Source organism: Vanellus vanellus, assembly GCF_965231255.1.
Source record: "Vanellus vanellus genome assembly, chromosome: 6".
NCBI classification, from domain to species: Eukaryota; Metazoa; Chordata; class Aves; order Charadriiformes; family Charadriidae; genus Vanellus; species Vanellus vanellus.
This window is the reverse complement of record NC_138911.1, coordinates 1768262-1794241: the sequence shown is the minus strand read 5'-3', so window position 1 is coordinate 1794241 and position 25980 is coordinate 1768262. Positions and strand designations below refer to the sequence as shown.

Below are 25980 nucleotides of genomic sequence, written 5' to 3'. Positions count from 1 at the left end.
AGGAACATCCCACCACGGCCGTTCCCACCAGCGCTGGAGCAGCCACCTCGACCGGGGGTAAGGACCACCCCAGCAGGCAGCGATGGTCCCCCCAAGCCTCCCTGCCTGCCTCTGCCTGCTCCCGGCTCCACATTTCCTAAGCCAGGACGGATACCTCGGAGTTTAACGCTCTTCGATGAGGTTTCCTCCACGGGTTTGCTTTTGGGGGACAGAGCGGGTCCTGGGATTACAGACCCGGTGAAAATAAAACAGTTGGCATCGTCACCACCCAGGGACCACCACGCCTCCCTGGGAACACGGCACAGATAAAAAACATGTGCCTTGGGAAAAAAAAAAATAAATCAGAAACAACACAAAACCCCACAAAAAAACCTGAAACCTGTCCCAGGAAAACGTGGCTTTCTCATTCTGGAACCAGTATCGTAACAGCCCTGTGAGAAACAGAAACATTTGGAGGCAAAGCAAAGTGTTGACTTTTGGTATTTTTATGGGGATATAAAGTTCTTCACAGGAAGCAGCGTCTTTCTGCGAAAAGCGTTTCTCCACTGCAATCTATTTTCTTTGGATAAAGCGGGGCTTTTGGGGTTGGAAAAGGGCTTTTGGTTCCACCAGGCTCGTAAAATTTGTCCTGTGCTGGTGGGAGGAGATGCTGGGGGGGAGGGGGGGGGGGGCTCTCATTGGATCCCCCCCCAAGTCTGAGCACCCAGCCAGGCTTCCCCCACCCATCCCGTGACATCCTACGGGACACCGTCCCGTTGTGCCGAAGCCATCGATGTCCTCAGGCGGGTCTGCACTCCTGCGGCCGTGCCGAAAGCCACGCTCGTGGGGCAGCCGGCTCGTCCCGGCACCGACACATCAACCCATACCCTGAGCGGCTCCTGGAGATGGAAAAAAAGCAGCAGCAGCAGCGGAGAAAAGATTTCCAGCTGTCGGGGGAGCGAAACTCAACCTAAAAAAAAAAAAAAAAAAAATAAAATAAGTTAATATCCAAGGAACGCATTGTATATATCAGCAAAGCCAAAAATTCCTGCGAATAAAAGGCTGGAAGGCTCCACCGGCCGGGCTTGCCGCTTCTTTTTGTTTCCAAAAGAAATCGTAACATCCTACCTTGGGCTCCTGCCATCCCCAGCTGGACCACGGCTTTATTTAGAAAGGCGAAAAGCGCTTTCTCCACGGCTGCCTCGCACCAAAAGGGATTTTTGCTCAGCCGCTTCGCCGAGCCCGGCTGCCGGGCTGAGGGCAGTCACGGTTTGTTTCTGGCCGAAAGGCTGAAACTTCAGGAATGCTTTAGGAATCTGAAAAAGCGGATTTGGGAGGAAATCCACCGTAGCAGGCGGTTACGGCCGGGAACACAAGCCGTCGCTTGTGCTGGAGGACACCCTGCCTGTATAAAGGCTAAAGAGGGGATCCCAGCATTTCCACGGCTGCTAAAGTGTTCCTTACCCTTCGGACGCTGCCGGGGTTGGAACGAGATCCCATCCGGCGCGGGACTCGTTAGCATCGGGGCGTCGAGAGAGGTTTTCCCTCCGGAGAGACACGCTGACGAGTTACCGGCAGAAATTAAAGGCTCAGAGGCATCGGGAGTGCGATGAACAGGCGCGGTTGAATCTCATCCATCTCCGTGTTTTTCCTGGAAAGCCGTGCCGCCAGTTGCAGCCCTTTACAAGGCCAAGCGCTCGCTCCCCCGCCGGCGCTGCGGGATGGAGGAAAGCCATCGGTGGGATGGAGGAACGCCATGGGCGGCTCCTCCCCGGCACGCAGGAGCCGTGAGCGCTCTCAGCGGTGGCTTTTCACCGCCGGATGTTTTCCACCGTGGGATGGGGGATGCAGGTGGGCTGCGGTACCCGGAGAGCCCCCTTGCCCTCTCCTCCCGCTGCCTGCCCGGAGCCGGGGCGGAGATGCGAGTCGCTCGCTGCTCCTTCCTGGCTGTGTTTGTCTTACTGTTTTGTTTGGTTTTTTTTTTTTTTTTTCTGAGACCTGATTTAGGCTGGTTTGGTGGGAGTCGTTCCTGTCCCCCCACCCCACCTACGAGCAAATCTGAGGCCAGTTCTCAGCCATGCTCTGGGTTTACCAGCTAAACAACTGCTGCTGTGCCGAAAATCCTTCCGTTCCCCAACGCCTGGGAGCACGGGGAGGGCACGAACCAAGCTCTCATTACCCGACGGATGAGGAGCTCGGGAAATGGTCTGGCTGTAAGGACCCAAAATGGGAGAGGGGAGAGTCGAGACCCCGCAGCCGCGGGTCGCTCCCCTGGTTTCCAGCCCATGCAGCAGTGATGCAGAAAAAAATAAAAAACTTTGGGAAAAAAATCCCTGGAAAAACATAGGGTCTGCAGGGATACGTGGCCGGACAACTTCACTCCAGCATCTCCGCAAACTCAAGAGATGAGGCGGAACGTGGGATTGCCACTGGTCCCTCCGCTCCCCCGGGACACAGAGAGACGCGGCCGCTTTCCGTGACCAACAGCCCAATTTTGGCACCGCCGATCCCCCGGTTTGCCCCAGGGCAGCCCAGGATGGAGGGGACGGGGACGACTGTTGCTGCTCACCCCTTGCTGGGGATCGCGCCCCACTGTTGGCCCCCAGCTCTGGAAGCCTCCGCCGAGCTCTGGAAGCCGTGTGCCTCCAAACCAGGCGTCTCAGCTCCCTCTAGGGCCAAAGGAAAGGAAAAAGCACTTCCAAAAGTTGCTCCACCTGCTCCTAAAAATCCTCAGCTGGAACACGGCTGTGGAGGGTCCTGGCCCCCCCTTTCCCCCGGGTTTGCGGTGAGCGGCTCGGGCAGAGATGGGTGTTGGGGTTCCCTAACGCTTGGCGATGCCCCTGGCCACCGACGCGGTGTGAAGCCAGCCCTAGTCGCCTGCAGCCAAGCTCAAGAGATGCCGGAATCCCGTGCTTAAATATTCCTCCTCCATCAGGAAAGAGCCGGGGTAAAACCTCAGGCGGTGGTCAGACATTCGCAGCCTCCAAGAGAGGAAAAAGCCCAACAGGGGGTCCCAGAGCCACATCCACCAGCCCCTCGTCCTTCTGCCCGCTCCCCAAACCAGACCCAATCGTGTCGGGTCTCATGGGTGGAGGTTAAGTCAAACCTCGTCTCGTTTGTCCCTCGTCCCCTTCTCCTGAGTATCAGCCCTTCCCTGGGAACGAGGGGCTCCGTTCCCAGAGCTGGAGCCCTCCGCAGCGCCCAGTGCTGGGGATTTTATGGCCACAGGGGATGATGAGGATGAGAGGGGACGGGACCAGAACCCCGCACCCATCCAACATCCAGAAACTTGGGGAGTCCTCGCAGGTCAGCACGGAGGACCCCCAGCCCTGCTGGCGAGCAGATGGGGACGGCGGCCACGAAGGAAATAGCTGTTTTCTGGCAGACCTGGAGACCTGTGGCCGGCGGAGGGAGGAAGGGGCCTCCGAGCTCGCCCCTCGGGAGCCCCTCGCCATGTGCGGTGGCTCCGTTCCCAGGCTGAGCTCTCATTTCCTATCGGAAACAACCACATCTCCTTTCCCTTCGGCTCCCGCCGGACCCACGCCGGAGCCGCCCGGCACTGCACGCCATGCTGCCGTCTCCCCCCCCTCCCCGGGCTCGTTCCTGCGGGTGGGCTGTCCTCAGCGGGGACAGACCCCCAGGGTCGAGGCACTTGTGGAGGAAGGAGAATCCCAAAGAAAATAAAAAGGTAATAAAGGAGCTTCCCTCGGACCTTTATAGACTGATGGGATTTATAATGTTTGAGCCATGTCCTGTTTCACTCCTTTTTTTTTATTTTTCCTGTAAGGGAAACGGCCAGGGCTGGCTGTCTTGTAGCGGCCCTAATGAGGGCAGCTAAATGAATCACCGAGCACCTCGTTGGGACCCTGCCAGGGCTGGCACGTGGCTAATTGCGGAGATGATGCCCGAGCAAAGCGTCCGCAACTGGGGATGGAGAGGATTTGCCCAAGACTGGGCATGGAGCGTCTCCTCCTTGGAGCATCCCAAGTGACAAGTGTCCAACCCCGTCCCCAGGCTGCGGTGAAGCCCTCAGAGGGGGTGCCGACCTCGGGCTGGCGAAGCCCCTCTCCCTGCCTCCCTCTCCCTCCGCCTCCTGCGCGCAGGCGGGGGCGTGCGGGGGTTTTTGTCAGCCTCTCTCCTCTCCGTTGGCAAAGCTGCCAACGTTGAGCAAGAGGGGCCTGACGAGATTTCCATGAACAAACTTCCTGCAGGGAGCAAAGGGCAGCGGAACCACCTCCCTGCCCGACCACCTTCTCCCAGGGAGGTTTGGACAGCGAAGGGACCACTAGCGGTGGCCGTGGGGAAGAGGAGGAGGAGGGCAAGCCCAGGCTGAAGGAGGTACCTTGGTGGGTGACAAGGTGTGGGGTGCAGGATGGGGTGTGGGACATCCTTTTAAGAGGACGTCAGTGCTTCTCCTGTCACCGCTCATGTGGACACGTCCCATCTTTTGGTCCCTGAGCAGGGCGTGAGCTGGCCTGGTCCCTCACCTTCCCCGCCTGCCCCAGCTCCTCAGCCCCGCTCTGCCCACAGGCGATGGCAGCCACCACGGTGACCGACTCCGGGGGCGTGAGGATCATCACAGAGGTCATCCCCGCCACAGACCCCCGCGCGGCCCAGCTGGCCTCCAGCTGCAGTTCGCCCGCTCCTGCCGTGTCATTTCAAGTCAGAGGCTTCAGAAGAGCTCAGCCCAAGGTGTTGGGGGTGAGATGCGGCATCTCGAGGGGACGGGACACCTCAGGGGCAAAGCGGGGACTGAGTATCCCCAGGGACAGTTCTGCTTGAGGTCCTCCTTGGCTGGGACAGGAGTGATGTTTAGGACCAGCTCCCTTTGCCAGCTCATGCTGCTGCGCTGAGTCCCAGCACACCCAGGGTGCAGCCAGGACGTGGTGTGACAGTGGGATCGGGGTGGGACATGGCTAAACAGCAACGGTGATATCCATCCTTTGTCGGTGCTGGCAGACAGGCAGCGCTTTGGGCCAAGAGTGACCGGGGGGATCCCCCTCCTCTGTCCTTCTCCAGACCATCCACATCTTCACCGGGATCATCCACATCTGCTTTGGGATCATCCTGACGGTGTCAGAGCACGAGACCCCTTCCCTCCCTGTGGCCAGCGGCGTCCTCTTCTGGCTCGGGCTCCTGGTAAGCAAGGACATGCCTGGCCTTCACCTCCTCGCCATCCAAAGAGGACAGGGGGATCTCAGTGGACTGGGAACCAGATTCCCTCGTCACCAGGGCCTCCTCTTACACCCACATCTTCTGGCTGTCCCCTCTGGGGATGGAGGGGGTGCGCGCGCAGCCCTGAACACCGATTCGCAGCCAGAGGGGTGCCGGGATGTGAGGGATGGGTAACAGGGAGGGGTGCCTTGCTGCTGACGCCCTCCTTCCTCTGTTTTCGGAGCAGCTCCTGGTCTCAGGCTCTCTGCTGGTGGAAAGTGAAAAAAGAGATAACATCTTGCTGGTAAGGGGGTCCCATGCGGCCATGCTGGGAGGGACAAAGCATCCCGCCCGTCGCTTCTGCGACTTCTGCCCCTTCCAGTGGCTCGCGGGACCCCTCTGCAGCCTGGATTCACCCTGCAGGCTGTCTCACCCTCGGGAGGTGCTCAGCTCTCTCCCCATCAACCAGAGAGTGGGCAATCCTTCACACTTCCGGGGCTCCACGAGACCCTTGGGGCCTGATGAAGTCAGTCTCGGATGATGGGGACAAAAAGTGTCATGGAGGGTGGCTGCCCTGGGTGGCTTCTCCAGGAGTATACCTGACCTGAGTTGAATTATCCAGCTCAGAGGTGCCCCTGCTCAGACAGCTCAAACAGAAAGCCCCCGGCAGCCTTGCCCTTGGCTCTGTGGCACCTCATGGGGGTCTCTGGCAGGGTGGGCCCCGTGCTGCCACCCGCACAGCTCCTGTGTTTTTGGTGGGAGCAGAAGGGACAGAGCTGCTGATGGCTGACGCGAGGCGACCCACACAGGTGAAGACCTGCTGCATCGTCAACGTGGGGGTCATCCTCAGCACGCTGGTGGCCACCCTCGTCCACACCACAGCCATCACTCGCAACATCCCCGGCTGCGAGAACAACATGCCGTACCAGCTGAAAGCTGAGTGGTGCTTCAACCCTGAGAACAAGGTAGAGCCTCCCGGTCCTGCTCAGGCGGTGGGTCAGAGCCTCCCGCCGCTGTGCAGGACAAGCAAACAGGGTGGTTGCCACCCAGGAGGCAGGGGGATGAGGGGCACTGCCAGCGAGCGCGACCCACTGGGCACTTCCACTCTCCTCCTCGCAGATCCTGACCAACGGGCTGGACTCCACGTTCGTCATCTTCTGTCTCCTGGAGTTCTGCACGGCGGTGGCAGCCCTGGCCTTCGGCTACGATGCCATCAGGCAGCACAACTACACCTGCATGGTGAGGGAGACCAGGGGCACCGGCTTTCGGTGGGAGATGGACAGCGTTACCAACCCCCTTCCTTCCTCTGAGGGGCCGCCCCAGGGCGGTGGCCCATGGAATTCTCTCTGCATGACCCCAAAAGCGGGATTTTCCCCTTTTTCCTCTCCCAGGCGCCATAGACACGGCCGAGCCCACAGCCGTCCCATTAAGAACCACCGCACGCCCCAGCCCTGCTGCAGCCAAGGTGCCGGAGCTCAGTAGGGCCTCCCTGGTGCCTGACGGTACAGCCGACCGGAGCGCAAACCCCCTCTGCTCCCCGGCCATAGGCCTGGGCCTGCACCGGAAAGGAGGCTGTTCTCCTTAGATGGTTTGACCCCCAAAATAAAGGCCTCTCCCCCAAACCAGGCCACTGGTCTCCTCCGGGTCTCGCTCAGGGGATGGGGGAGCCTCGTACCGGGTGGGAGTTAGGAGGGGGGGGAATAGAGAGCACCGGGCACAGGCCGCCGCGATGATGGGCACCGGTAGGCGCCTGCCCGGCACAAACATGGCGGCCTCCAGGCGGCGCCGTCGGGGAGGCGGGAAGTGCTGCCCTACACTAAAATGGCGGTCGAGGGCTCGGCGTGGTTGGGCGCTTTCGCTCTGCGCATGCGCGCGGCGACACCGGCGCGACCCCTCTCTGACGTCATCGCCCGGCGCCGACGGGCAAGGGGCCGCGTGGAGAATGGAGGGGGAGTGTGGGGCGGCCCCGGGACCCCAGGAGCCCAGCGGGGCGGCCCCGGCCCCGGCCCCGGCCCCGGCCCCGGCCCCGGCCCCGGCTCCGGCTCCGGCTCCGGCCCCGGCCCGGCGGCGTCGGAAAGCCGCCAAGAAACGAAAGGAGGCGGCGGCGGCGGCAGCAGCAGCAGCGATCCCGCGGGGTAGGCCCAAGTCGGGGCGGGTGTGGAAGGACCCCGGCAAGAAGAGGTGGGTGCTGTGGAAGGGGGTGTCAGGCCTCGGGGGGGGGGGTCTCCAAGGTCGAGAGGGTCTCTTTGGGGGGGGGGGGCGGGGGCTGTGGTGGAGGCAGGGCTGTTTGGGGGTTCCTGAGCTCGGGGGGAGGCTCTGCGGGTGCTCTGGGGGGAGACTCTGAGGGAGACAGGGTCGTTTTGGGGGTGGGTTGGCCCAGGAGGGACGTGGGGTGGACAGGGCTGCATTGGTGGGGCCATGGGGGTGGTTCGTAGGGGGACTGGGGAGTTATCCATAGATTTTTAAGGAGGACCCGGAGAGGACAGGGCTGCTTTGGGGGAGTCCTGAGCTGAGGGGATGGTTTGGAGGGGATGTCGAGGGGCTGAAGTCTGCTGTGGGAGGATCTGAGCTGAGGGAGCTTCAGAGCTCTGGCCCGAGGAGCTTCTGGAAAGGGCCCAGAGGTGGCAAGGCTGTGTAGGGTTTCTGTGAGCCGTGGGGAGCTCAGCTCTGTCTCCTCCAGCTGCTGACATGGCCTGTCTGCCTGCTCAGGTTCTCACACATGATCCAGGACAAGGCCCTTCGCACCTCCTGGGCACGGAAGATGAAGGAGCGACAGGAGAGGAAGCTCGTCCAGGACCTGGCACGGCAGCTGCAGGAGGGGAAGCAGAGAGAGCGAGAGGTAAGGAGGCTCTGGAGCTCGGCCTTGGGCTCAGGACCCCGCAGGCAGCATCGCCCAGCCCCTCTGTGCCTGCTGTCTCCATGGGGCAGGTTTCCTGGGCAACTGGAGGCTCTGCTGTCCTGGCCCTGGGCTGGACCTACCTACGCCCTTTGCCAGGGCGAGCTCGGGGCCATGTTGCAGTCAGGCCTTGACTTAAGACTTTCCACCTCTCTCCATACACAACTCCCTGCCTCTGTGCTGCTCCCGGGCTTCGCAGCTATGGCATTGTTGTGGCAGAGCCCTGCGGGGTGCGTGCCTCACAGTGAGCGCACACCCCACCGGCTGCCCTTTTTGTGGGCAGCCAGGATAGTGAATTCCCTGTCGTCCTGCCAAATCCAGGCTGCGACAGTCACGTGCTGCGAGTCACTGGCTCGGAATAAACTCCCTCAGTCAGTTCAAACCTCGTGCCCCGGGGGAGGAAAGCGCTGCTGGCTTGGCTTTGTGCAGCAGATTTCATGCTTGGGCAGGTGTTGCTCGTGCTGCCGTAGCCATGCAGCTTCCTGACCGGCGTCTGCATCAGCCGCGGGTCGATGCTGGTTTGGGTATAAGCCCGGAGGGAGGGATCTGCAGGGAATGTTTTGGTTCTGCTCCCGCAGGAGAAGAAGCGTCGGCGGGAAGAGAACCTGAAGCGGCGCCTGGAGAATGAGAGGAAGGCAGAGATTGTCCAAGTGGTGAGTCATGGCCCCGTTCCTGGCTGGTGGCACCACAGTGGCCTGGCAGACGCGGCGGACTCCAGACCTTGGGCACTGGGCACCAGTTTGCTCCAGTTCTTCTCCCTGGCCCTTCCTTTGAAGGATGCTGTGGGCAGCACTGGGAGAACTGGGGGAATCCAACCAAACCCAGCTGTCCCAGGAGGATGTCTCCTCTGCCGAGGGGGCAGCCTGTGTCCTGCAGGGTGGGATGCGGGGACAGCTTCTCCTTCAAGCTTGAGAAAACCAGGGAGGGGGTCACCCTGGGGGTCGCTGGTACACAGGGTGATAGAGCAAGGGAAACTCAGCGTTGATAAGGATCCGAGCACGCCGTGCTTTCATGTGGGGAAGTTGTGGCTGTTCCATCAGGAATAGACCCAGGAGCTCAGGGTGGGTGTGGTGAAGACCTGCGCAGTCATGCAGTGGTGGTGAGGATGGAGTTACTGCCTGTCCCCTCCGACACAAGAGCTGGGACAACTCAGAGACGTTCCCAGGGAGGAGTTTAGGATGAATCTAATCGGGTAGCAACTTCAGTCATTCTTCAGCAGCAGAAGGAGGAAGATCTCATTCCACAGCATGTGCCAAGGGGCCTGGCTCCGGCTGGGACTGTGCCAGCTGTGCCACAGGGGTGGGAAGCTGGGAGCCCTGCTGTCCTTGTCCCGCCTGGCTCTCTCCAGCATGGTCTCTGTGCCTGAAAGCCCCCCCTCTTCCCTCCTCCCACAGATCCGGAACCCGCTGAAGCTCAAACGGGCGAAGAAGAAGCAGCTGCGGCGGGTGGAGAAGCGGGACACATTGGCCTTGCTCCAAAAGACACCCGTGCGGCGCAAAGCAGCCACGGAGTGAGACGGGAGATGCACCGGCCCGGGCAGCTGGGGTTTCTGTGGGTCCTGCTCCTCTCCAGGGACGCTTCCTCAGCTCGGCAGGCAGGAGTACCTGCCGGGGCCTTCGGTGTTGGACAGACAGTGGGACAGAGCTGGGGCGGGTGACGCAGCACCATGAACCGCTGGAACCAGCTGCTGGATCCCCTGTGAAGTCGGGGTGTTGCTGATGGCTGGGGACTGGAAGGAAAACTGTTTTACCTGCCCAAATCTGTTTTTTTCTTTATAAAAATTGATCGGAACTGACCCAGACTGTGCTCCAGTGGCTCGGGGAGGGGCTGGTGGCTCTGGCCTTCCCTCTGCAGATCTCCCTCAGCCTTCCTGTGGTGGCAGAGTGCCGTGGCCCTTCAGCCCCCTGAGGCTCCCCTTCCTTGAAAAGGGGACTTGTCCCCCTGGAAATGAGCCCTGGAGCCTGTCACAAAGGGAGGGGACACGTCTCTGCTGTGCTGCGGAGATGGAATGGGGGTGCACGATGCAGCACAGCCTCCCGCCACCCTTCTCTGGGGGTGCTGGGGGCCGCCGTGGCAAGGTGGGTTTGGGAGGTGGTTGGAAGGAGGGGGTTTCGGGTGGGAAATCCACACGGATCTCTTCACTTTCCTGGCTTTGCTTGCTCCATAAACGCCCCTTTCGGCATTCCTGTTGAGGGCTGTGTCTTCAGCCCGCTGTGAGCTGGACTAGTGGGGTTGAGGGTGGGGGGCAAGGGTGTCACTGGGTGGGCAAACACGGGGGGCTGCAGGGGGGGATGAGCCCCTGCTTGCAGTGGGGAGCACTGGTGTGGGAGGACATGGTGGTGGCAGCTGGCGGGGGGGGACAAACTTGTGGCCCCAGGACAGGCAGTTACCATGGGGGGGAGCTGGCCCTGTGCCCCCCTGAGGCAGAGAGAAGCATGGGAGTGGGTTAATTGCAGGCTGGGGGCATCAGAGGGGCTCAGGGGACCCCGATGGTGGGGTGGGGAGAGCTCCCAGTTGCCCCCACTGAGTAGAAATTGGGGGGGGATTCCCACCCACGCCCAGGGGTGAATGGCCTGGCAGGAGCTACGGGGTGCAGCGGAGCCGTGGGGCGGTTGCCAACCTGGCCGGGGTCATCGGGCAGGAGGGCTCTGCCCCGGCTGCGTCCCCGGTTAATGATTGCCAAAGCGATATAAGCGGGTGTGGGGCATGTGGAGCCTTGCCTTTCCCACCCACTCCCTTCCCCATAGCCACGGCACCAGCCCAGCCTTCGCCCCGGCCGGGTAAGAGGGGAGTTGGAGCCCATCCCCGTGGTTTCAGGGCTCGCCGGTGCCCAGGGCTTTGGTGGAGGGGGGCTGCATTCCTGGTGGGGCGTCCGTGAGCGAAATCCTCCGTGAGTGAACTCGTCCATGGGCGAACTAGTCCGTGGGTGAACTCGGTGTCTCCTCCCAGGGCTGGGCTGGAGCCAGCACCTCGCCGGGCTCCATGCCTGCTGCTGCGGCTTGCGCGGCCGCCCTGCCACATGGAGGGGAAATGGAGTCTGCAGGAGACTTGGGGGGGGCATAGCCCCTGTCCCCAGCTCTCCCTGACCCCCCCTACCTTGGTCTGGCCCCGGGGTGCAGAGGAGGAGGAGGATGGGGAGAGAGGACGGTGGGTGCTGGGAACACCGGGGCTGGGGGGGGTGGGGAAAGAGGCAAAAGGGGTGTCTCTGCTGCTGGGCAGGTTTGGGGGTGGCTTCTGGAGGGATTTGGGGGTGTGGGGGGTGTGCCGCATGCCCTAGGGGAGCGGGAAGATGAGGGAAGGAGGGATGTCAGCAGGATGCTGGCTGCAATCGCCGTGGGGTGATGGCCAAGTGCCGTGGCCCCTCGTTAGGATCCCTGGGGACAGTCCCCTGCTGCCAGCCACCGAGCAGGCCCCTCCCTGGGCAGGGTGACCGTGGGGCCCGAGCGGGATGCTCAAGGTGGTGATGCTCCTCTCCATCCCCAGGTGCACCATGGTGGAGGTGACGGTGACACCGCAGTCCTCGCTGGCCGACCGGCCGGTGCAGGTGCAGGTGCGGGGGCTGTCCCCCTCCCAGCTGGTCACCCTACGGGCATCGCTGACGGACGAGCATGGCGAGTGCTTCCAGGCGCGTGCCTTCTTCCGCGCCGACGGGGCGGGCGAGGTGGACCCCGGGCGCCATGCCGCCTTGGGGGGCAGCTACGCCGGCGTCTGGCCCATGGGGCTCTTCTGGTTCCTGCAGCCCGACACCCTCTTCCGACGGCTGGTCAAGCGGGACGTGGCCGGCAGCCCCTTCCTCGTCCGTCTGGAGGTCTTTGATGGCCTCCGCCTGGTCACCGGACCCCAGGACCAGCCGCTGGCCTCCTGCGAGGCCGAGCGGTGGTACGTGGGTCCTGGCGTGCAGCGGGTGCCCATCCGGGAGGGCAGGGTCCGCGGAGCCCTCTTCTTGCCACCCGGTGAGAAACGGGGTGCGGGGAACCCCGGGCTGCTCAGCCCTTGGCCACCCCATGGAGATGCCTCAGGGTGTGGGATGGCACCGGTGGCTTCTCTCCCCCATTGGTGATGGTCTCTCTTGCTTCCCGCAGGTCCGGGACCCTTCCCGGGGGTGATCGACCTGTTTGGGGGTGCGGGTGGCCTTATTGAGTTTCGCGCGGGGCTGCTGGCCAGCCGGGGCTTCGCGGTGTTGGCATTGGCTTTCTTCGCCTACGATGACCTGCCCCGCACCCTGGCCCAGCTCGACCTGGAGTATTTCGAGGAGGCGACAGAGCTGCTCCTCCGGCACCCCAAGGTGAGCCCTGTAGCGTGACGGGTGGCCCCTGCGAGCAGGGATGTCCTGGTGACCAGGGATGTCCTGGGGATGGGGGACATCATGGTGAGTGGGATGTCTTGGTGATCTGGGGATGTCTGGGCAAGCACGAATGTACTGGTGACTGGGGACATCCCAATAAGCAGGATGACCCGATGTCCTGGTGAGCGAGATGTCCTGGTTACCAGGGATGTCCCAGTGAGCGGGTTGTCCTAGTGACTGGGAATGTCCTGGCAAGCAAGGGATGTCCTGGTGACTGGGAGCATCCCAGTGAGTGGGTTGTTGTGGTGACGAGGGATGTCCCAGTGAGTGGGTTGTCCTGTTCACCAGGGATGTCCTGGTGAGTGGGATGTCCTGATGATCTGGGGACATCCCAGTGAGCAGGATGTCCTGGTGACCAGGGATGTCCGGGTGATCTGGGGATGTCCTGGCAAGCAGGGACATCCTGGAGACTGGGGACATCCCAGTGAGCAGGATGTCCTGGTGACCAGGGATATCCCAACAAGTGGGTTGTCCTCATGGCTGGGGACATCCCGGTAACGTCCCAGGGAGCAGTGCTGCCAGCTGGCTCTGTTTCCCCCCACTGCAGGTGCGAGGCCCCGGCCTGGGTGTCGTTGGCGTCTCCAAAGGAGCAGAGGTGGCCCTGGCCATGGCCACCTTCCTCCCACGTGTGGTGGCCACAGTGTGGATCAACGGCACAGCCTTCCTCCATGGCAACCTGCTGGTCTACAAGGACCTCCGCATCCCCCCCATCCCATACTACACCGAGCGCGTGATCTTCACAGAGGTTGGGGCCTTGGACAACTCAGCCATCTTCGCCGATCCCCGGGACCCTGCGTACAGCGCCTCAGCCATCCCAGTCGAGAAGATCCGGGGGAAGGTCCTCTTTGTGGTGGGGGAGGCCGACCGTAGCTTCAACAGCAAGCTCTTCGCCGAGTTGGCCATGGCACGGATGCCACCAGAGAGCGGCCGTCTCCTCTCCTACCCCGGGGCCGGGCACTTGATCGAACCCCCCGGCTCCCCCCTCTGCAGCATCTCCAGCATTCGGGGCACCCCCCGGCCGGTGGTGTGGGGGGGTGAAGCCCAAGCCCACGCCAAGGCCCAGGAGCACTCGTGGCAGGAGATCATCCAGTTCTTGGAGCACCACTTGGGTCCCGCCGCCACCATGAAGCTGTGACGGCTGCGGGGAGCCGGGAACGGGGTGGGGTGGGTGGAAAAGGGGTTGGGGTTGTCCCCGGGGTTGTCACCCCCCGCAAATAAAGTGCACCTTGCCAGCCGGCGCCGCCTGGTCCTGTCCGCACTGGTGGGGTGGGGGCACCCGGTCCTGGCGATGGCACGTGGGATGACCCCTATGTGTATATATACATACACATATATAGGTACAGCCACGGCTCAGGGGGTTGTGGGGGATGTCACCGTAGCTGATGCTGCCCTTCAATGAGGCCATTAAGGGTTTTTTTTTGGGGGGGGGGGGGGGGGGGAGCTACAGCCAAACCCTCCTGGCTCCATGCACCCCTTCACCATGAGCCCGGGTTCGGTGCCGCGAGCCGGTGGGAGCTGGAGGTTTTCCCCCCGGGAACACGGAGGAGGGCGGCTCGCAGGGGGCAGGAGGGCTTTAAACCCCCAAAACGCTGCTGGTTGGCACCTGGGCTGGGGTGGAGGATGGCAAACGGGCACATTCACGCCCGACACGTGCCGGGGCGGGGTGCAGGAGCCGGCGGCCGTGACCATCACACCGGCAAGGGGAGGTGTGTGTGTGTGTGGGGTGACTCAGTTTTGTCTACAATAAAGATAAGACCCAGAAGGGAAACTTCTAGAGAAGGAGGCAGAGGGAACCCACAAAGCGCTGCGCTCAGCAGCCACCCAAGGGGACCAAGGTCCCTCCTCCACATCCCGGGGTGCCGGCGCAACTCGGCTCCGGCTTTTTGTGGCCCATCGCTTGGCCACGCTGGCTCCCCGGTAGCTTTCCTATGAGGACCTCGAGGGGGAGGGGGACAACGAGTCCCTCCACGGCACAGCTGGTGGGACCATCACCACCTTTGCTCCAGGGCAAGGGCAGCACCCAGCCCACCAGAGTGGGGTGCCGAGGGAGGTGACGGTTGGGACGAGGGGTGGCATGGGGACCTCTGGCCCCGCGCCACGCTCAGGGCGGCAGTCTCGATTCCCCATTTGCAGGAAGAGTTTCTCCCGATTCCTCACCCCCCCCCCCCACCATGGGACAAAGTGCTCTTTGAAGGGCTTTTGGTTCCCCCGTGGCACTGCCAGCGCGGCAGAACCTGGGTGTAAAGCTACCTGGGGGGGCGGGGGGAGGGATTTGGGGACAAGTGCCCAATTACCCGGCCAGACCTCACCGGGGCCGTGCCACCATGTTCCCCGAGTCCCTCCACAGGCTCCCGGTCCTAATAGCCGCCCTGGCAGCAGGGTGGTCCATCGGGGAGCCAGATGCCACCACCGTCCCCGCCGGCTTGTGGCAAACCCCAAGGCTGGGTGGCAAGGAGGGAGGTGGGCACACACTAGCCCCCTCCTCCCCCTCCAGCTGGGCATCCCGGCTGGTGCCATCTCCAGGGATTGTCTCTCCCGCCATGGGACAAAAGTGTTTCTTTGAACGGCTTTCTCTTCCTCCCCGGTCACCCCGGCACGGCCACGGGAGGTGACCGCAGCGCTGGGGGCAGCGAGGTCGCTGGTGGCAAGGGAGCGAGGAGCCCTGGGCAGAGCTCATCCCCTCGCCACGGGGCAGGAGGCACCGTCCCCACGGATCATCTGATCCACCACCACCCCCCCTCCCGCTGCGTCCCAGCCGGACGGGTATAAATCCGTGGCCTCAGTGCTGACCCACGGAGAGCCCCGTGCTCCGGCCTCGCTCGCTGCCACCGCCGCCGCCATGGGACGGAGCGGCTCCTTCCTCCTGCTGCTTCTCCTCCTGCCCCTGGGGCCACGAGTCGCCTTCTCGCTCCTGCGGTACCGCTACGACTGCGGGGACTACGGCATGCAGCTGCTGGCGTACCCCTCCCGCGGCCGCACCGTCCGCTTCAAAGTCATGGGTGAGTGGGGGGGCAGGTGGGTGGGAGCCCCCCCCCCGGCTCTTCTTGGGGTGACATGTGCTGGATCTCCCTGGGGTTACCCCGAAACCCGGGTGCCCCGTGGTGCCGGTGCCCTGATGGGATGAGCTCGATGGTTTGAATGAGCTTTCGGTGTGGGGTCGTGCTGCCGGGGAGGGTTTCTCAGCATCACGGCACCCCGTGGTGCCACCTCACTCCCCCCCGGCGCCCACGGTGTCCCCCACAGATGAGTTCGGTACCCACTTTGATGTGGCCAACTGCTCCATCTGCCTCCACTGGCTCAACGCCGGGGCGGATGGCGCCGTCATCTTCTCCTCGGGCTATGAGGGCTGCCATGTCCTGGTAAAGGTGAGGTTCCCATCCCACCCATGGTCCCCCGCCCCGGTGCCTGCGGGCTGGGGGTCTGTCCCTTGAGTGACTGTCCCTCCTGCCATGCCGCAGGACCACCGCTACGTCCTGAGGGTGCAACTGGAGGAGATGCTGCTCAGTGGGGTCCTGGCCGCCTCCTACGAAGTCAACATGACCTGCCCGCGGCCGGGGGATGAGATCCTCACGGATGGCAATGAACGTACCGGCCGGGGCAACAGCGTCCACCAGACCCAGACTGATGTTCTTGTCCCCTTGGCCCAGCCTGGAGTACTGCAGCACGTGTCCCAGTCCACCCTCACCCTCTCGGGATCCCAGGTCTCTTCCCAAGCCCACTCGGAGCAGGTTCACCCCGTGGCTCAGACGCAGCCCATCCTGGTGCATCCCGGGCTGCAGCCCCAACCTGGCCAGGCTCACCAGGGGCTTCAGCCCCAACCAGGCATGGTTCGCCCCATCACCCAACCCCAGCGGGGTTTAGTACGCCCTGGCATGCAGTCCCCAGCCCAGCCTGGGCTCCTTCACCCAGGGCTTCAAACCCCAAACCATCCTGGGCTGGTGCACCCTGGAGCTCAAAATCAACCGGGTCTTCTTCGCCCAGGGGTTCAGACCCCAAACCATCCTGGGCTGGTGCACCCTGGAGCTCAAAACCAACCAGGTCTTCTTCGCCCAGGCCTTCAATCCCAAAACCATCCTGGGCTGGTGTACCCTGGAGCTCAAAACCAACCGGGTCTTCTTCGCCCAGGCCTTCAATCCCAAAACCATCCTGGGCTGGTGCACCCTGGAGCTCAAAACCAACCGGGTCTTCTTCGCCCAGGCCTTCAATCCCAAAACCATCCTGGGCTGGTGCACCCTGGAGCTCAAAATCAACCGGGTCTTCTTCGCCCGGGGGTTCAGACCCCAAACCATCCTGGGCTGGTGCACCCTGGAGCTCAAAACCAACCAGGTCTTCTTCGCCCAGGCCTTCAATCCCAAAACCATCCTGGGCTGGTGCACCCTGGAGCTCAAAACCAACCGGGTCTTCTTCGCCCAGGGGTTCAGACCCCAAACCAGCCCGGGCTGGTGCACCCTGGTGTCCAGTCTGGCCTGACGCACGCTGGTGCTCAGACTCAAGCAGGCTTCGTACGTGCAGGAGCTCAGCCCCCAAACCAGCCGGGTTTATCTCGCCCCAGCCTCCAGACGCATTCCCAAGCTGGTCTCCTCCGCCCTGGGCTCCACAGCCAAACTGGGCTGCCTCACTCCGCCTCCCAGTCCCAATCCCAGGCAGGTCTGGTGCGCCCAGTTCTCCAGAGCCAAGCCGGGCTGGTACACGCCAGCCATTCCCGACCGGGTTTAGTGCGCCCGGGACTCCAGTCTCGACCGGGTTTGGTACGTCCTGGACTTCAAGCTCAGCTCCAGCCGGGTTTGGTGCGCCCGGGACTGCAGCCCCAAGCCCAGCCTGGCTTGCTGCGTCCCGGGCTTCAATCCCAGCCCAGTCTGCTGCAATCCACGGCTCTCTTCTACCCCTCGGCAGGGGCAGGTAAGCCAACGTGGTGGGATGGGGCAGGGGGGGACAGGCGGGGATGGAGGTGACATCTGGGAGGGGATGCTCGGGACGGGCAGGAGGATGCTTTGGTGGTGGTGGGGGAACACCGCTTGGGTGGGCAATGCAGAGGGATGCTCAAGGTGATGCTCAGGGCGATGCTCAGGGCAGCGTCCCCTTTCTGTCACCCCAGGCACCCAGCTGACGCGGGAGCAGTGCCAGGTGGCGGTGGGGAGGATGCCCTGCGTGGCCCCGCAGGGCCGGGAGGCGTGCTTGCAGGCGGGCTGCTGCTACGATGACATGGACCGCATGGCGCCCTGCTATTACGGCAACACGGGTAGGACACTCAGCGGGGTTCCTTGGGGACATCCCATCGCCCGCTGCCTTGGTCAGCACCTGCCGGGGTGGAGAAGGTGGTGGTGGGGAGCTACAGGTTGTTCCAGGCTGATGGAGTGTGCTCCCCCCACCACCACCTCGTGTCACAGCCACCGTGCAGTGCCTGCTGGACGGTCACTTTGTCCTGGTGGTGCCGCGGGGACTCGCCACCCAACCCTACAACCTGGACAGCGTGCGCCTCGCCAGCACCCAGGCCGGCTGCGAGCCCCTCAGGGTGACGGAGACCTTCGTGATGTTCCGCTTCTCCGTCACGCAATGTGGTACCACCGTCCAGGTAGGGATATGACACCCCCCCCCCTTCCTCCTCCTCCTCCCCGAGAGCCCCCCAAGGTGCTCAGAGCATGGACAGGGGACCTTAACCCCCTGTGCGTGTCCACCCCAGGTGATCGAGGACCGGCTGATCTATGAGAACCAGCTGATCTCTACCATCGATGTCCAGGGTTCCTCCCGTGGCTCCATCACGCGGGACAGCACCTACATGTAAGGGGAGGGTGGGCAAAGCCAGGCAGAGAGCCGGGACACCTCCTCGGTAAAGCCCATCCTGCTCCCCCTCTGCCTGCAGCACCCCCCAAACCAGTCGTCCCCCCCCCGCCGGTGCTTGGTGGTGGGATTGGGGACCCCTACAGCAGGTACCCCCCCTCTCCTTGGGCTGGGGGAGCTGGAGGATATGGTGGGCATCCAGGTCTGCTCTGCTCCCCGCAGCCTCCAAGCTCGCTGCATCTACAATGCCAGCGACCTCCTGCCGCTCCGTATGGAGGTGGCCGTGCCCCCAACCGCCACCCCTGTGGCCATGCCGGGGCCACTGGGACTCCAGCTACGCATCGCCACCGGTGAGTAGCCCATCTGCTGGCCCCCCCACCCCTCCATCGTCCCCCCCATCCTCAGCCCGTTCAGCCTCTGGCCCTTCCCGCAGACGAGAGCTACAGCTCCTACCACCCCGATGGCGACTACCCCTTGGTGAGGGTGCTCCGGGACCCCATCTACGTGGAGGTTCGTCTCCTCCAGAAGACGGACCCCAACCTGGTGCTGGTCCTGCACCACTGCTGGGCGTCCCCCAGCACCGATGCGGCTGCTGAGCCCCAGTGGCCCATCCTGGTGGACGGGTGAGCAGGGGGAGGGGGACAGGAAGATGGAGAGGAAGGAGGCACCCTCACCAACCAAGGGTCCTTGTCGCACACCCAGGTGCCCCTTTGCAGGGGACAACTATAGGACGCAGCTCGTGCCTGTGGGACCGGCCTCGCCGCAGCTGCCCTTCCCGAGCCACTACCAGCGCTTTGTCATCTCCACCTTCACCTTCGTGGAACCCCCCTCCATGGCGGTGCTGGAGGGAGAGGTGAGGAGTGCAGACGTGTCCTGGAACATCACCCCAGAGGGCTGATCATGGACTTCAGAGGTCCCCCTGAGCTCTCCAATGTTGGCAATCCCCCATCCCAACACCCCCAAACCCACCCCAGCACCTTTCCTGAGCAAAGCCCTCAGCTGCCCATGGTGCTGGCGCAGAGTCACTGCCCCATACTGCTCCACACCCCGACCCCACAACGGCAGCGGGGAACCCACACTGCTTGCTGGGTTGGGGCGGGGTTCTTTGGGGCTTGGAGCACCTTCTCCAGGGCCACCAGCACCATCAGCCACTGATGCTGGCCCATCCATGGCTTTCAGGTGTACATCTCCTGCAGCGCCTCGGTGTGCCACCTCGCGCAGCCCGAGCCCTGCCGTCCCTCCTGCCAGCTGGGAGTGCCCTCACGTAAGTCTGGGGGCCACCACCAGGTTCCACCATGGGGGAACCTCTGCCAGCCCCGGGCTTTCCACACCAACCCCGCCATTCCTCTGCAGGAGCCCGCCGGTCTCTAGGGGACAGGAAGACAGCTGAAGCCGTGGTCATGGTCACCTCCCAAGGACGCATCGTCTTCCCGAAGGTCACCAAGCTGCAGCGAGGCTGAGCCCGACAGCGCTGGGCGAGAACCCTCCACTCCCTGAACTGCCCCTTCATCCCAGCTCAAACTAACTCTCCTCCTCATCCTCTTCCTCCTGCGCAGCTCCTGCCTCCGGCCAGACGCCGCCTGACATCTCGGGGCAAGCTGGAAAAATAAACCCGTGCACAGTACGGCTCAAACCAGAGGCTGCGGGTGGTGGTTTGTCCGTGAGGGGCACGGGAGGAAAGAGAAGGGTTCCTTGTCCCCAGCCCAGAGCTGGTAACACCCACACCTCCTCCCAGCCGGCTGGGGGCTACGATGCACCCCCCGGCCCTTCACAGGAGCCTTCCTTACCCCTGGGATGACAGGGGCTGGCACACACCACTGCGGTGAATAGTTCTTTATTTCCATAATGAAATTAGGTAACTGCTTACAAAACCTGCACAGCCCTCCCCTCCCCTTCCCTTCCCTCCCTCCACACATCCCCGCCACAATCCCGACCGCAAACATCCACCAGCACCGGGGTCGGAGCCTTTTGTTGCCTCAGTTACAGCCACAAAACAGAATCTAAAGCCAGATAAGACACACACAAAACTGGAAAAAGAAGAAAACTAAAACGACAAATCCCATGAAGCACGGGGAAGGCGACATCCAACTTCCCCTCTGCCAACAGCAACAGCAGGGGAGCCCAGAGAAATAACGAACCACTTGTTTCCCTCCCCCCAGCCCCCAGTTTCTCCCTCCCGCCCTCCCACCCCAAAGCCCAGCACGGCAGTGAGACCCCATCCCCACATCCAGGGCTACAGACTGTAGAACTTCAGGCTCCGGTCCATGCCCGTTGAGGCAATGAACTTGGCGTGGTGGCCAAAAGCCACTCCCGTGGTGAGGCCGCTGTGCTCTGGGGAGGGAAGAAAAGCCATGGTTATGGCATCGAGCAGAGTTAGTCTCCCTGCCCGCTCCCCGCTGCTCTGCAGACACAGGAGAACGTTTCCTCTCTGAAGAAGGGGACCTAAACACCTCTCCTCCCACCTCCACACTCCCACAGCCCCCACCCCTCACCTGTGAAGTGAAGGATTTCTGTCCACTGCTTGCAGATGTAGATCTGGACGTCCGTCCCACCCAGAGCCAAGTAGGTGCCGCTCTGGTCAAAGATGAGAGACTTCACCTGCGGAGGAGAAGGGGAACGAAGCTTCAGAACAGGTCCAAGAAGCTCCAAACGGCCTCTCGGTGGGGCATCGCCTCCACATCAGGCTCCCCAAAAGCGGAGGAGCGCAGTCGGGAACAATCCTGGGATGGTGGGTACTGGGAGAGGAGGCTGCCAGCCTGCCCAGCCAGGCCATCGGCGGGGGGAAAAGGGGATGGTCACACACCTCAAAATTATTGTCCAGCTGCAACGTCTTGAAGTTCTTGAGCTTACGCAAGTCCCAGAGCTTGACAGAGGAGTCATCTGCTGCCGTGGCCAGGTAGTAGCCGTTCTCGGAGAAGGCGATGCTGGTGATGGGACCTGAGTGTCCCGGGAAGTTGGCCACGTTGGTGCGTTCCTGGGGATAAGGCAGTTAGAGACAGGCTGCCAGCAGGGAACCGCAGCAGCACCTGCCCTCCCCCCACGGCCAGGAGATCAGATCCTTGCAACCGCAGCCCACACACATCCAGCACGGACTCCTCCCGCAGCAGAGCCAGGCAGCCTGCCTGCAAACCCTCCTGTTCCTCACTGGTTCTTTTGGGGGACACAGCAAACACCTTCTTGTCACAAGACAACCCCCAATCACCAGGTATGGCACCAAAGCGGCCAATCTCGAGCCGAAGCGTTGTATTTTGGGAGAAAAGCTTAGAAGAGATTCCCCAAAGCCCCACTCCAGCAAAAACAGATGCTAAGCCTTGGACTCAACACTCTGCTGGGCACCAAACCCAGCTGAACCCCAACACGCTGCCTCTCTCTGTCCCCTCCCCGCACACCCAGGGCCGGCCCTACCTTCAGATCCCAAATCTTGATCTGAGAGTCCATCGTCCCTGTTCCAAAAATGAGCCCGTCCGGGTGGAACTGGGCACAAGTGAGAGCTGCGGAGACACAGGGGGAGATTCGGAGGGTTGGGGAGACTTTCTGACTTTGTTAGCACACCCCTCCCAGGCAAGTTCTTGTGATCTCAAGGGACCCACAGGCAGAAAAAAAAACATTTCCACAGGCTGGCAACAGCCCCCCCCCGGGGTGGGGACACTCAGCTATAAGCCTTACCACAGCCAGAGCTCTCATCTGTCACCTTGGTGAGGACACGGCCTGTCTGGATATCTGAGAAAGCCCAGTACTGGAAGAGAAGAACAGCGCGTTGAGTACAGAGATGAGAAGTAGGAGTTGAGGGGTGTCTGTGGTGCAGGGACGGGTCTCACCTGGTCATCAGAAGAGCTGAGGAGGTAGTCGCCTGTTGCGTGGAGGCTCAGCCCTGTCACAGAGCCCTCGTGGGCACGGACAACCTGCACGCACGAGGCGTTGGGCACAGACCAGATGCGGATAGTAGCATCGGGAGAAGCTGAGAACACCAAGTCCTAGACAGGGACGAGACAGGAAAGTTAAGATCAAAAGACCTTCGCCTCTCCATTTTAGAGAGCTCCCTACAGGAAAAAGACATCCCATCCACCAGTCTGCATGAGGTGGAGACCTCACCAGAACAGAGCACCCAGAAGAGGGCCCAGAAAGCGCCATCTGAGGCAGCCTGGCTGCGAGGGAAGAGGCCAAACGTGGGCCTGAGCGCACCTGAGAGGGGTGGAAGACAACACTGGTAACCTTCTTGGAGTGCCCCTTGAGCGTCGCCAGGATCTGCTCCGAGCTCTTGTCAAAGACGATGACATTTTTATCAGCCCCACCTGGGAAAAAAAAAAAGCATGGAGGCAGTGAGAGATGGGAGTTTGTGGCCAACCAAGTCCAAGTCCACCCACCTTTCCTGGGGACCAGGATCCTGAGAAACTTTGCCACGAGGTGAGAGAATCCCTCATGCCCCTTGCCCCACTGCTATCACCCAAAAGCACAGAGAAAGGGACCTGCTCCCAGGCAGCCGCAGGCTCTTAGCTGACACCACACAGTCCCCAGGCAAGCGGAGGAGGCTCCCTTACCGGTGAGAATCTTGTTGGTGTCGGAAGGACAGAGGTCCAAGGCAAGGATCCCTGGGATGCTGGCGCTGTGCAGCCCCTGCGCGAGGTAGGAGGACGCCAGATTAATGCCACAAGCAAGAAAATGCCCCCAAAGGGAAACGGGAGGCCCTTGCGGGGGCCCAGAGGGTTTCATTCCAACAGCGGGACGCCCCTGCCACATTCAATCCAGCACAGGTCCCTGCTGGCGGCAGCACAGTCACGACCCTCCTCCTTGCTCTGCCCAGCAGCAGATCTGTCGCTTATTGATGCTGCGAAGCGGCACAGGAGAGACACAGATGCCCAGCTACACGGGGGAGTTTTTGAGCCCCAGCCCGCATCACGGCACTCACCACATGCGAAGCGACCTGCCGGTACTTGCTGAGTTCCTCCGGCTTCACCAGCTCCTCTGGAACAGTCTTGCCTCTCTGCAAAAGGAAAACGGTGCGGAGATAAACATCGGCCTCTCTCAGGGCATGGCATGTCCTGGCTGCTGCGGCACCTTCAGAGCGGAACGGGGCCACTTACCTTCTTACGCTCCGTGGTCAGCACCGTAGCCTTGTCTTGAAGCTGTAAAACAAGAGAAGGGTGGTCACAGACTGACCGGGGCTCCCACGGGGGGAGGCTGGAGAACAGCCATTGCCAAATGCTGTAGCAGTGCAAGTGGAAAACCTCTTACCTTCTGGATGATCTCGGGGGTCATGCCCGCAAGCTCTCCCAGATCCATGGACTCCCCGGCTCCCTGCATGGGATGGAGAAAGGGGCTGGTTACACCCACAGGGGGAACGCAGGGGAAACAAGCGGAGATTTGCAGCAGGGGACCAAGGGAAAAAGCAGTGAGAGGGGCAGTGGGGACTCACCGCCACATTTGGCTGGGCGGATGGCACCGTCTGGGGCACGATGAGGCCAGCCTGCGGCTTCAGAGTTGCCAAAGCTGCAGAAGCAGAGAAAGGCTGAGAGTTAACACGCGTTGGAAGGACAAAGGAGATAGCACCTAGTGCAGCGATCGCTACCGAGACTACCCGCTGCTGTGCCACACGCTGCTTGCTCCTCCCCAGCTCCCCCTTCCCTGCGGCCCACAGCCCCCACCCCACGTCACACCACGTCACCTTCTCTGGCGGCAGTGACCTCCTTGGTGAGCCGAGCAATGACACGGCAGGCGGCATCATGCTGGTAGAGCGCGTGGGACAGCTCCTGGCGCGTAGTCTGCAGCTGCTGACGGAGAGTGAAGCTGTGCAGCATGACGGCATCCTAGTGGGACGAGGCAGAGTCCAGCAGGGAAACGCATTAGCCCCAGTGCAGGCAGCTGCCGGCACTCAGCTCCATTCCCAGCCGTGACCCAGCACTTACCCACTCATCCTGGAGAGCTTTCAGAATGGCTGGGATGCTCGTGGCAGACGGAGGCTTGGGCCGGATGGGGTGAGCAACTGCCAACGAGACAGCGTGAACATATCAGCCACGTCCCAAATGCTCCTGTCAATCCCTTTAGACAGACACACTGCCACGTCTACATCCCCCAGCAGCCTGGGCCCTGCAGCTCAGCTTTCCGACCACATCAGGCTGACGGTTTGTCTCCCCTGGCTATCAGGGAGAGCATTGTGGATTTATCATAGAATGGTTTGGGTTGGAAGGGACCTTAAAGCTAGTTCCAAGCCCCTGCCCTGGGCAGGGACACCTCCACCAGCCCAGGTTGCTCCAAGCTCCATCCAGCCTGGCCTTGAACACCTCCAGGGATGGGGCAGCCACAGCTTCTCGGGGCAACCTGCACCAGGGGCTCACCACCCTCACAGGCAACAATTTCTTCATCATATCTCATCTAAATCTCCCCTCTTCCAGTTTAAAACCATTCCCCCTCATCCCATCACGCCCCTCCCTGATCAAGAGTCCCTCCCCAGCTCTCCTGGAGCCCTTTTAGGCACTGGAAGGGGCTCTAAGGTCTCCCCGGAGCCTTCTCTTCTCCAGGCTGAACCCCCCAACTCTCCCAGCCTGTCCTCCCAGCAGAGGGGCTCCAGCCCTCCCAGCATCTCTGTGGCCTCCTCTGGTCCTGCTCCAACAGGTCCACGTCTCCGCTGTGCTGAGGCCTCAGAGTTGGAGGCAGCACTGCAAGGGGGTCTCTCCAGAGTGCAGGAGAGGGGCAGAATCCCCTCCCTCGCCCCGCTGGCCATGCTGCTGGGGATGCAACCCAGGATGCGGATGGCTCTCTGGGCTGCCAGCACACATTGCTGGCTCATTTTGAGCTTCTCATCCACCAACACCCCCAAGTCCTTCTCCTCAAGGCTGCTCTCCACCCATTTTCCACCCAGCCTGGATTTGTGTTTGGGATTGCTCCGACCCATGTGCAGGACCCTGCACTTGGCCCTGTTGAACTTCTTGAGGTTCGCACGAGCCCACCACTCGAGCCTATCCAGGTCCCTCTGGATGACATATCCCTTCCCTCCAGCGTGCCAACAACACCACACAGCTCGGTGCCACCGGCAAATTTGCTGAGGATGCACTCGAGCCCAGTGTCCGTGTCACCAACAAAAGCGTTGGTCCCAAAAGCGCCAGTCCTAATAGTGACCCCTGAGGAACTCCACTCAGGAGAACATCACGGATTTCCCTCGGGAAATCCTTTCCCAGGGTGCCAGCTGCCCACAGGGGACTCACAGCTCCCCCCAGCCTGGCCACTGTGGCCAGGAGCTTCTCCCGGGAGAAGTGGCAGAAGTGTCCCCCCTCCCCATCCCATCTCGCTACCTTTGATGTCGATGAGCTGCTCCTCGGAGAGGGGCTGGTTGTTAACGGGGTCGGTGCCGTTCTCGGCGATGTACTTCTCAATCAGCCGCCGTTCGTAGACATGGTTGGAGACCGGGGAGACGCAGGGGTGCTCGGGCACCTCGTTGGAAACTGCAGCGGGGACCGAAGGAGAGAGGGAAGGGAGCAGGGGTTATGGCACCGCCGCCTGCCGGCCGAGCAGCCGGTAACCCCCCAGCCCGGTAACCCCACCGCCCCGGTAAACCCCTCCCGGTATCGCCCCCGCTCCGCGAGGCCTTCTCCGCGGCCTCCGCACTCACTGGAGCAGATGAGGGCCATAGCGGACGCGGAGCAGCCGCCGCTCTCCGACTGCGGCCCGCTCCGGTTCCAGTGGCGGTTCCGCTTCTGGTTCCGGTTCCGGGCGGGTCGAGCGGCCGCCGCGACGCTCCCGACGGCTCACGCGGACACCGCCGGAAACGGAAACGCTCCCGGCCTGCACCGCGCCAGCGCGCGCGCGCGCCCCTTCCCTACCACCGGGAACGGCA

The 25980-nt window shown here is 62.3% G+C and overlaps 5 protein-coding genes across 6 annotated transcripts; 4 read left to right on the top strand and 1 right to left on the bottom strand.

The window, feature by feature from the left end:
* Window positions 1–4512: 4512 nt before the first annotated feature.
* On the top strand, window positions 4513–6790 carry LOC309673970 (membrane-spanning 4-domains subfamily A member 15-like; the record flags this gene model as incomplete). The annotated part of the gene is made up of 6 exons (XM_082485860.1): window positions 4513–4680; window positions 4999–5118; window positions 5381–5437; window positions 5943–6098; window positions 6253–6372; window positions 6525–6790. The coding sequence occupies 6 exons, from the start codon at window positions 4513–4515 to the stop codon at window positions 6531–6533; spliced, it is 630 nt and encodes a 209-aa protein (XP_082341986.1). The 3' UTR covers window positions 6534–6790.
* A 262-nt stretch (window positions 6791–7052) lies between these two features.
* CCDC86 (coiled-coil domain containing 86) lies at window positions 7053–9824 on the top strand. Of its 2 annotated transcripts, XM_082485803.1 has the most exons (5): window positions 7053–7152; window positions 7183–7314; window positions 7843–7972; window positions 8608–8682; window positions 9424–9824. In XM_082485803.1, the coding sequence occupies exons 1-5, from the start codon at window positions 7076–7078 to the stop codon at window positions 9541–9543; spliced, it is 534 nt and encodes a 177-aa protein (XP_082341929.1). In that variant the 5' UTR covers window positions 7053–7075; the 3' UTR covers window positions 9544–9824. The 2 variants fall into 2 exon arrangements, with proteins under 2 accessions (XP_082341929.1, XP_082341928.1); XM_082485802.1 differs by having other exon boundaries at window positions 7053–7314.
* A 1689-nt stretch (window positions 9825–11513) lies between these two features.
* LOC309673585 (acyl-coenzyme A amino acid N-acyltransferase 2-like) lies at window positions 11514–13509 on the top strand (the record flags this gene model as incomplete). The annotated part of the gene is made up of 3 exons (XM_082485403.1): window positions 11514–11982; window positions 12112–12314; window positions 12922–13509. Exons 1-3 carry the CDS (start codon window positions 11520–11522, stop codon window positions 13507–13509), a joined length of 1254 nt encoding a protein of 417 aa, XP_082341529.1. The 5' UTR covers window positions 11514–11519.
* Window positions 13510–15213: 1704 nt separating this feature from the next.
* On the top strand, window positions 15214–19612 carry ZP1 (zona pellucida glycoprotein 1; the record flags this gene model as incomplete). Its single annotated transcript, XM_082485340.1, has 12 exons — window positions 15214–15373; window positions 15618–15739; window positions 15833–16294; window positions 16550–17273; window positions 17470–17613; window positions 17762–17946; window positions 18055–18152; window positions 18375–18502; window positions 18586–18775; window positions 18855–19005; window positions 19332–19416; window positions 19506–19612. The coding sequence occupies 12 exons, from the start codon at window positions 15214–15216 to the stop codon at window positions 19610–19612; spliced, it is 2556 nt and encodes an 851-aa protein (XP_082341466.1).
* Window positions 19613–20346: 734 nt separating this feature from the next.
* On the bottom strand, window positions 20347–25918 carry PRPF19 (pre-mRNA processing factor 19). Its single transcript, XM_082485173.1, has 16 exons — window positions 25756–25918; window positions 25439–25588; window positions 24056–24132; window positions 23815–23956; window positions 23566–23639; window positions 23385–23447; window positions 23234–23275; window positions 23059–23133; window positions 22691–22766; window positions 22335–22444; window positions 21971–22126; window positions 21819–21888; window positions 21558–21643; window positions 20956–21126; window positions 20645–20750; window positions 20347–20483 (listed from the first exon to the last, which is right to left on the bottom strand). The coding sequence occupies exons 1-16, from the start codon at window positions 25772–25774 to the stop codon at window positions 20386–20388; spliced, it is 1515 nt and encodes a 504-aa protein (XP_082341299.1). The 5' UTR covers window positions 25775–25918; the 3' UTR covers window positions 20347–20385.
* Window positions 25919–25980: the final 62 nt, after the last annotated feature.

What these genes read in the sequence shown, in the direction of transcription:
- CCDC86 (XM_082485802.1), top strand. Translation starts at nt 7,076, where the DNA reads ATGGAGGGGGAGTGTGGGGCGGCCCCGGGACCCCAGGAGCCCAGCGGG. An exon ending in GGAAGCAGAGAGAGCGAGAG is followed by an intron (nt 7,973 to 8,607) that starts GTAAGGAGGCTC and finishes CTGCTCCCGCAG; the next exon opens with GAGAAGAAGCGTCGGCGGGA. An exon ending in AGGCAGAGATTGTCCAAGTG is followed by an intron (nt 8,683 to 9,423) that starts GTGAGTCATGGC and finishes CTCCTCCCACAG; the next exon opens with ATCCGGAACCCGCTGAAGCT.
- PRPF19 (XM_082485173.1), bottom strand. An exon ending in AAGCTCTCCAGGATGAGTGG is followed by an intron (nt 23,957 to 24,055) that starts GTAAGTGCTGGG and finishes TCGTCCCACTAG; the next exon opens with GATGCCGTCATGCTGCACAG. An exon ending in TTGTCTTCCACCCCTCTCAG is followed by an intron (nt 22,127 to 22,334) that starts GTGCGCTCAGGC and finishes GTCCCTGTCTAG; the next exon opens with GACTTGGTGTTCTCAGCTTC.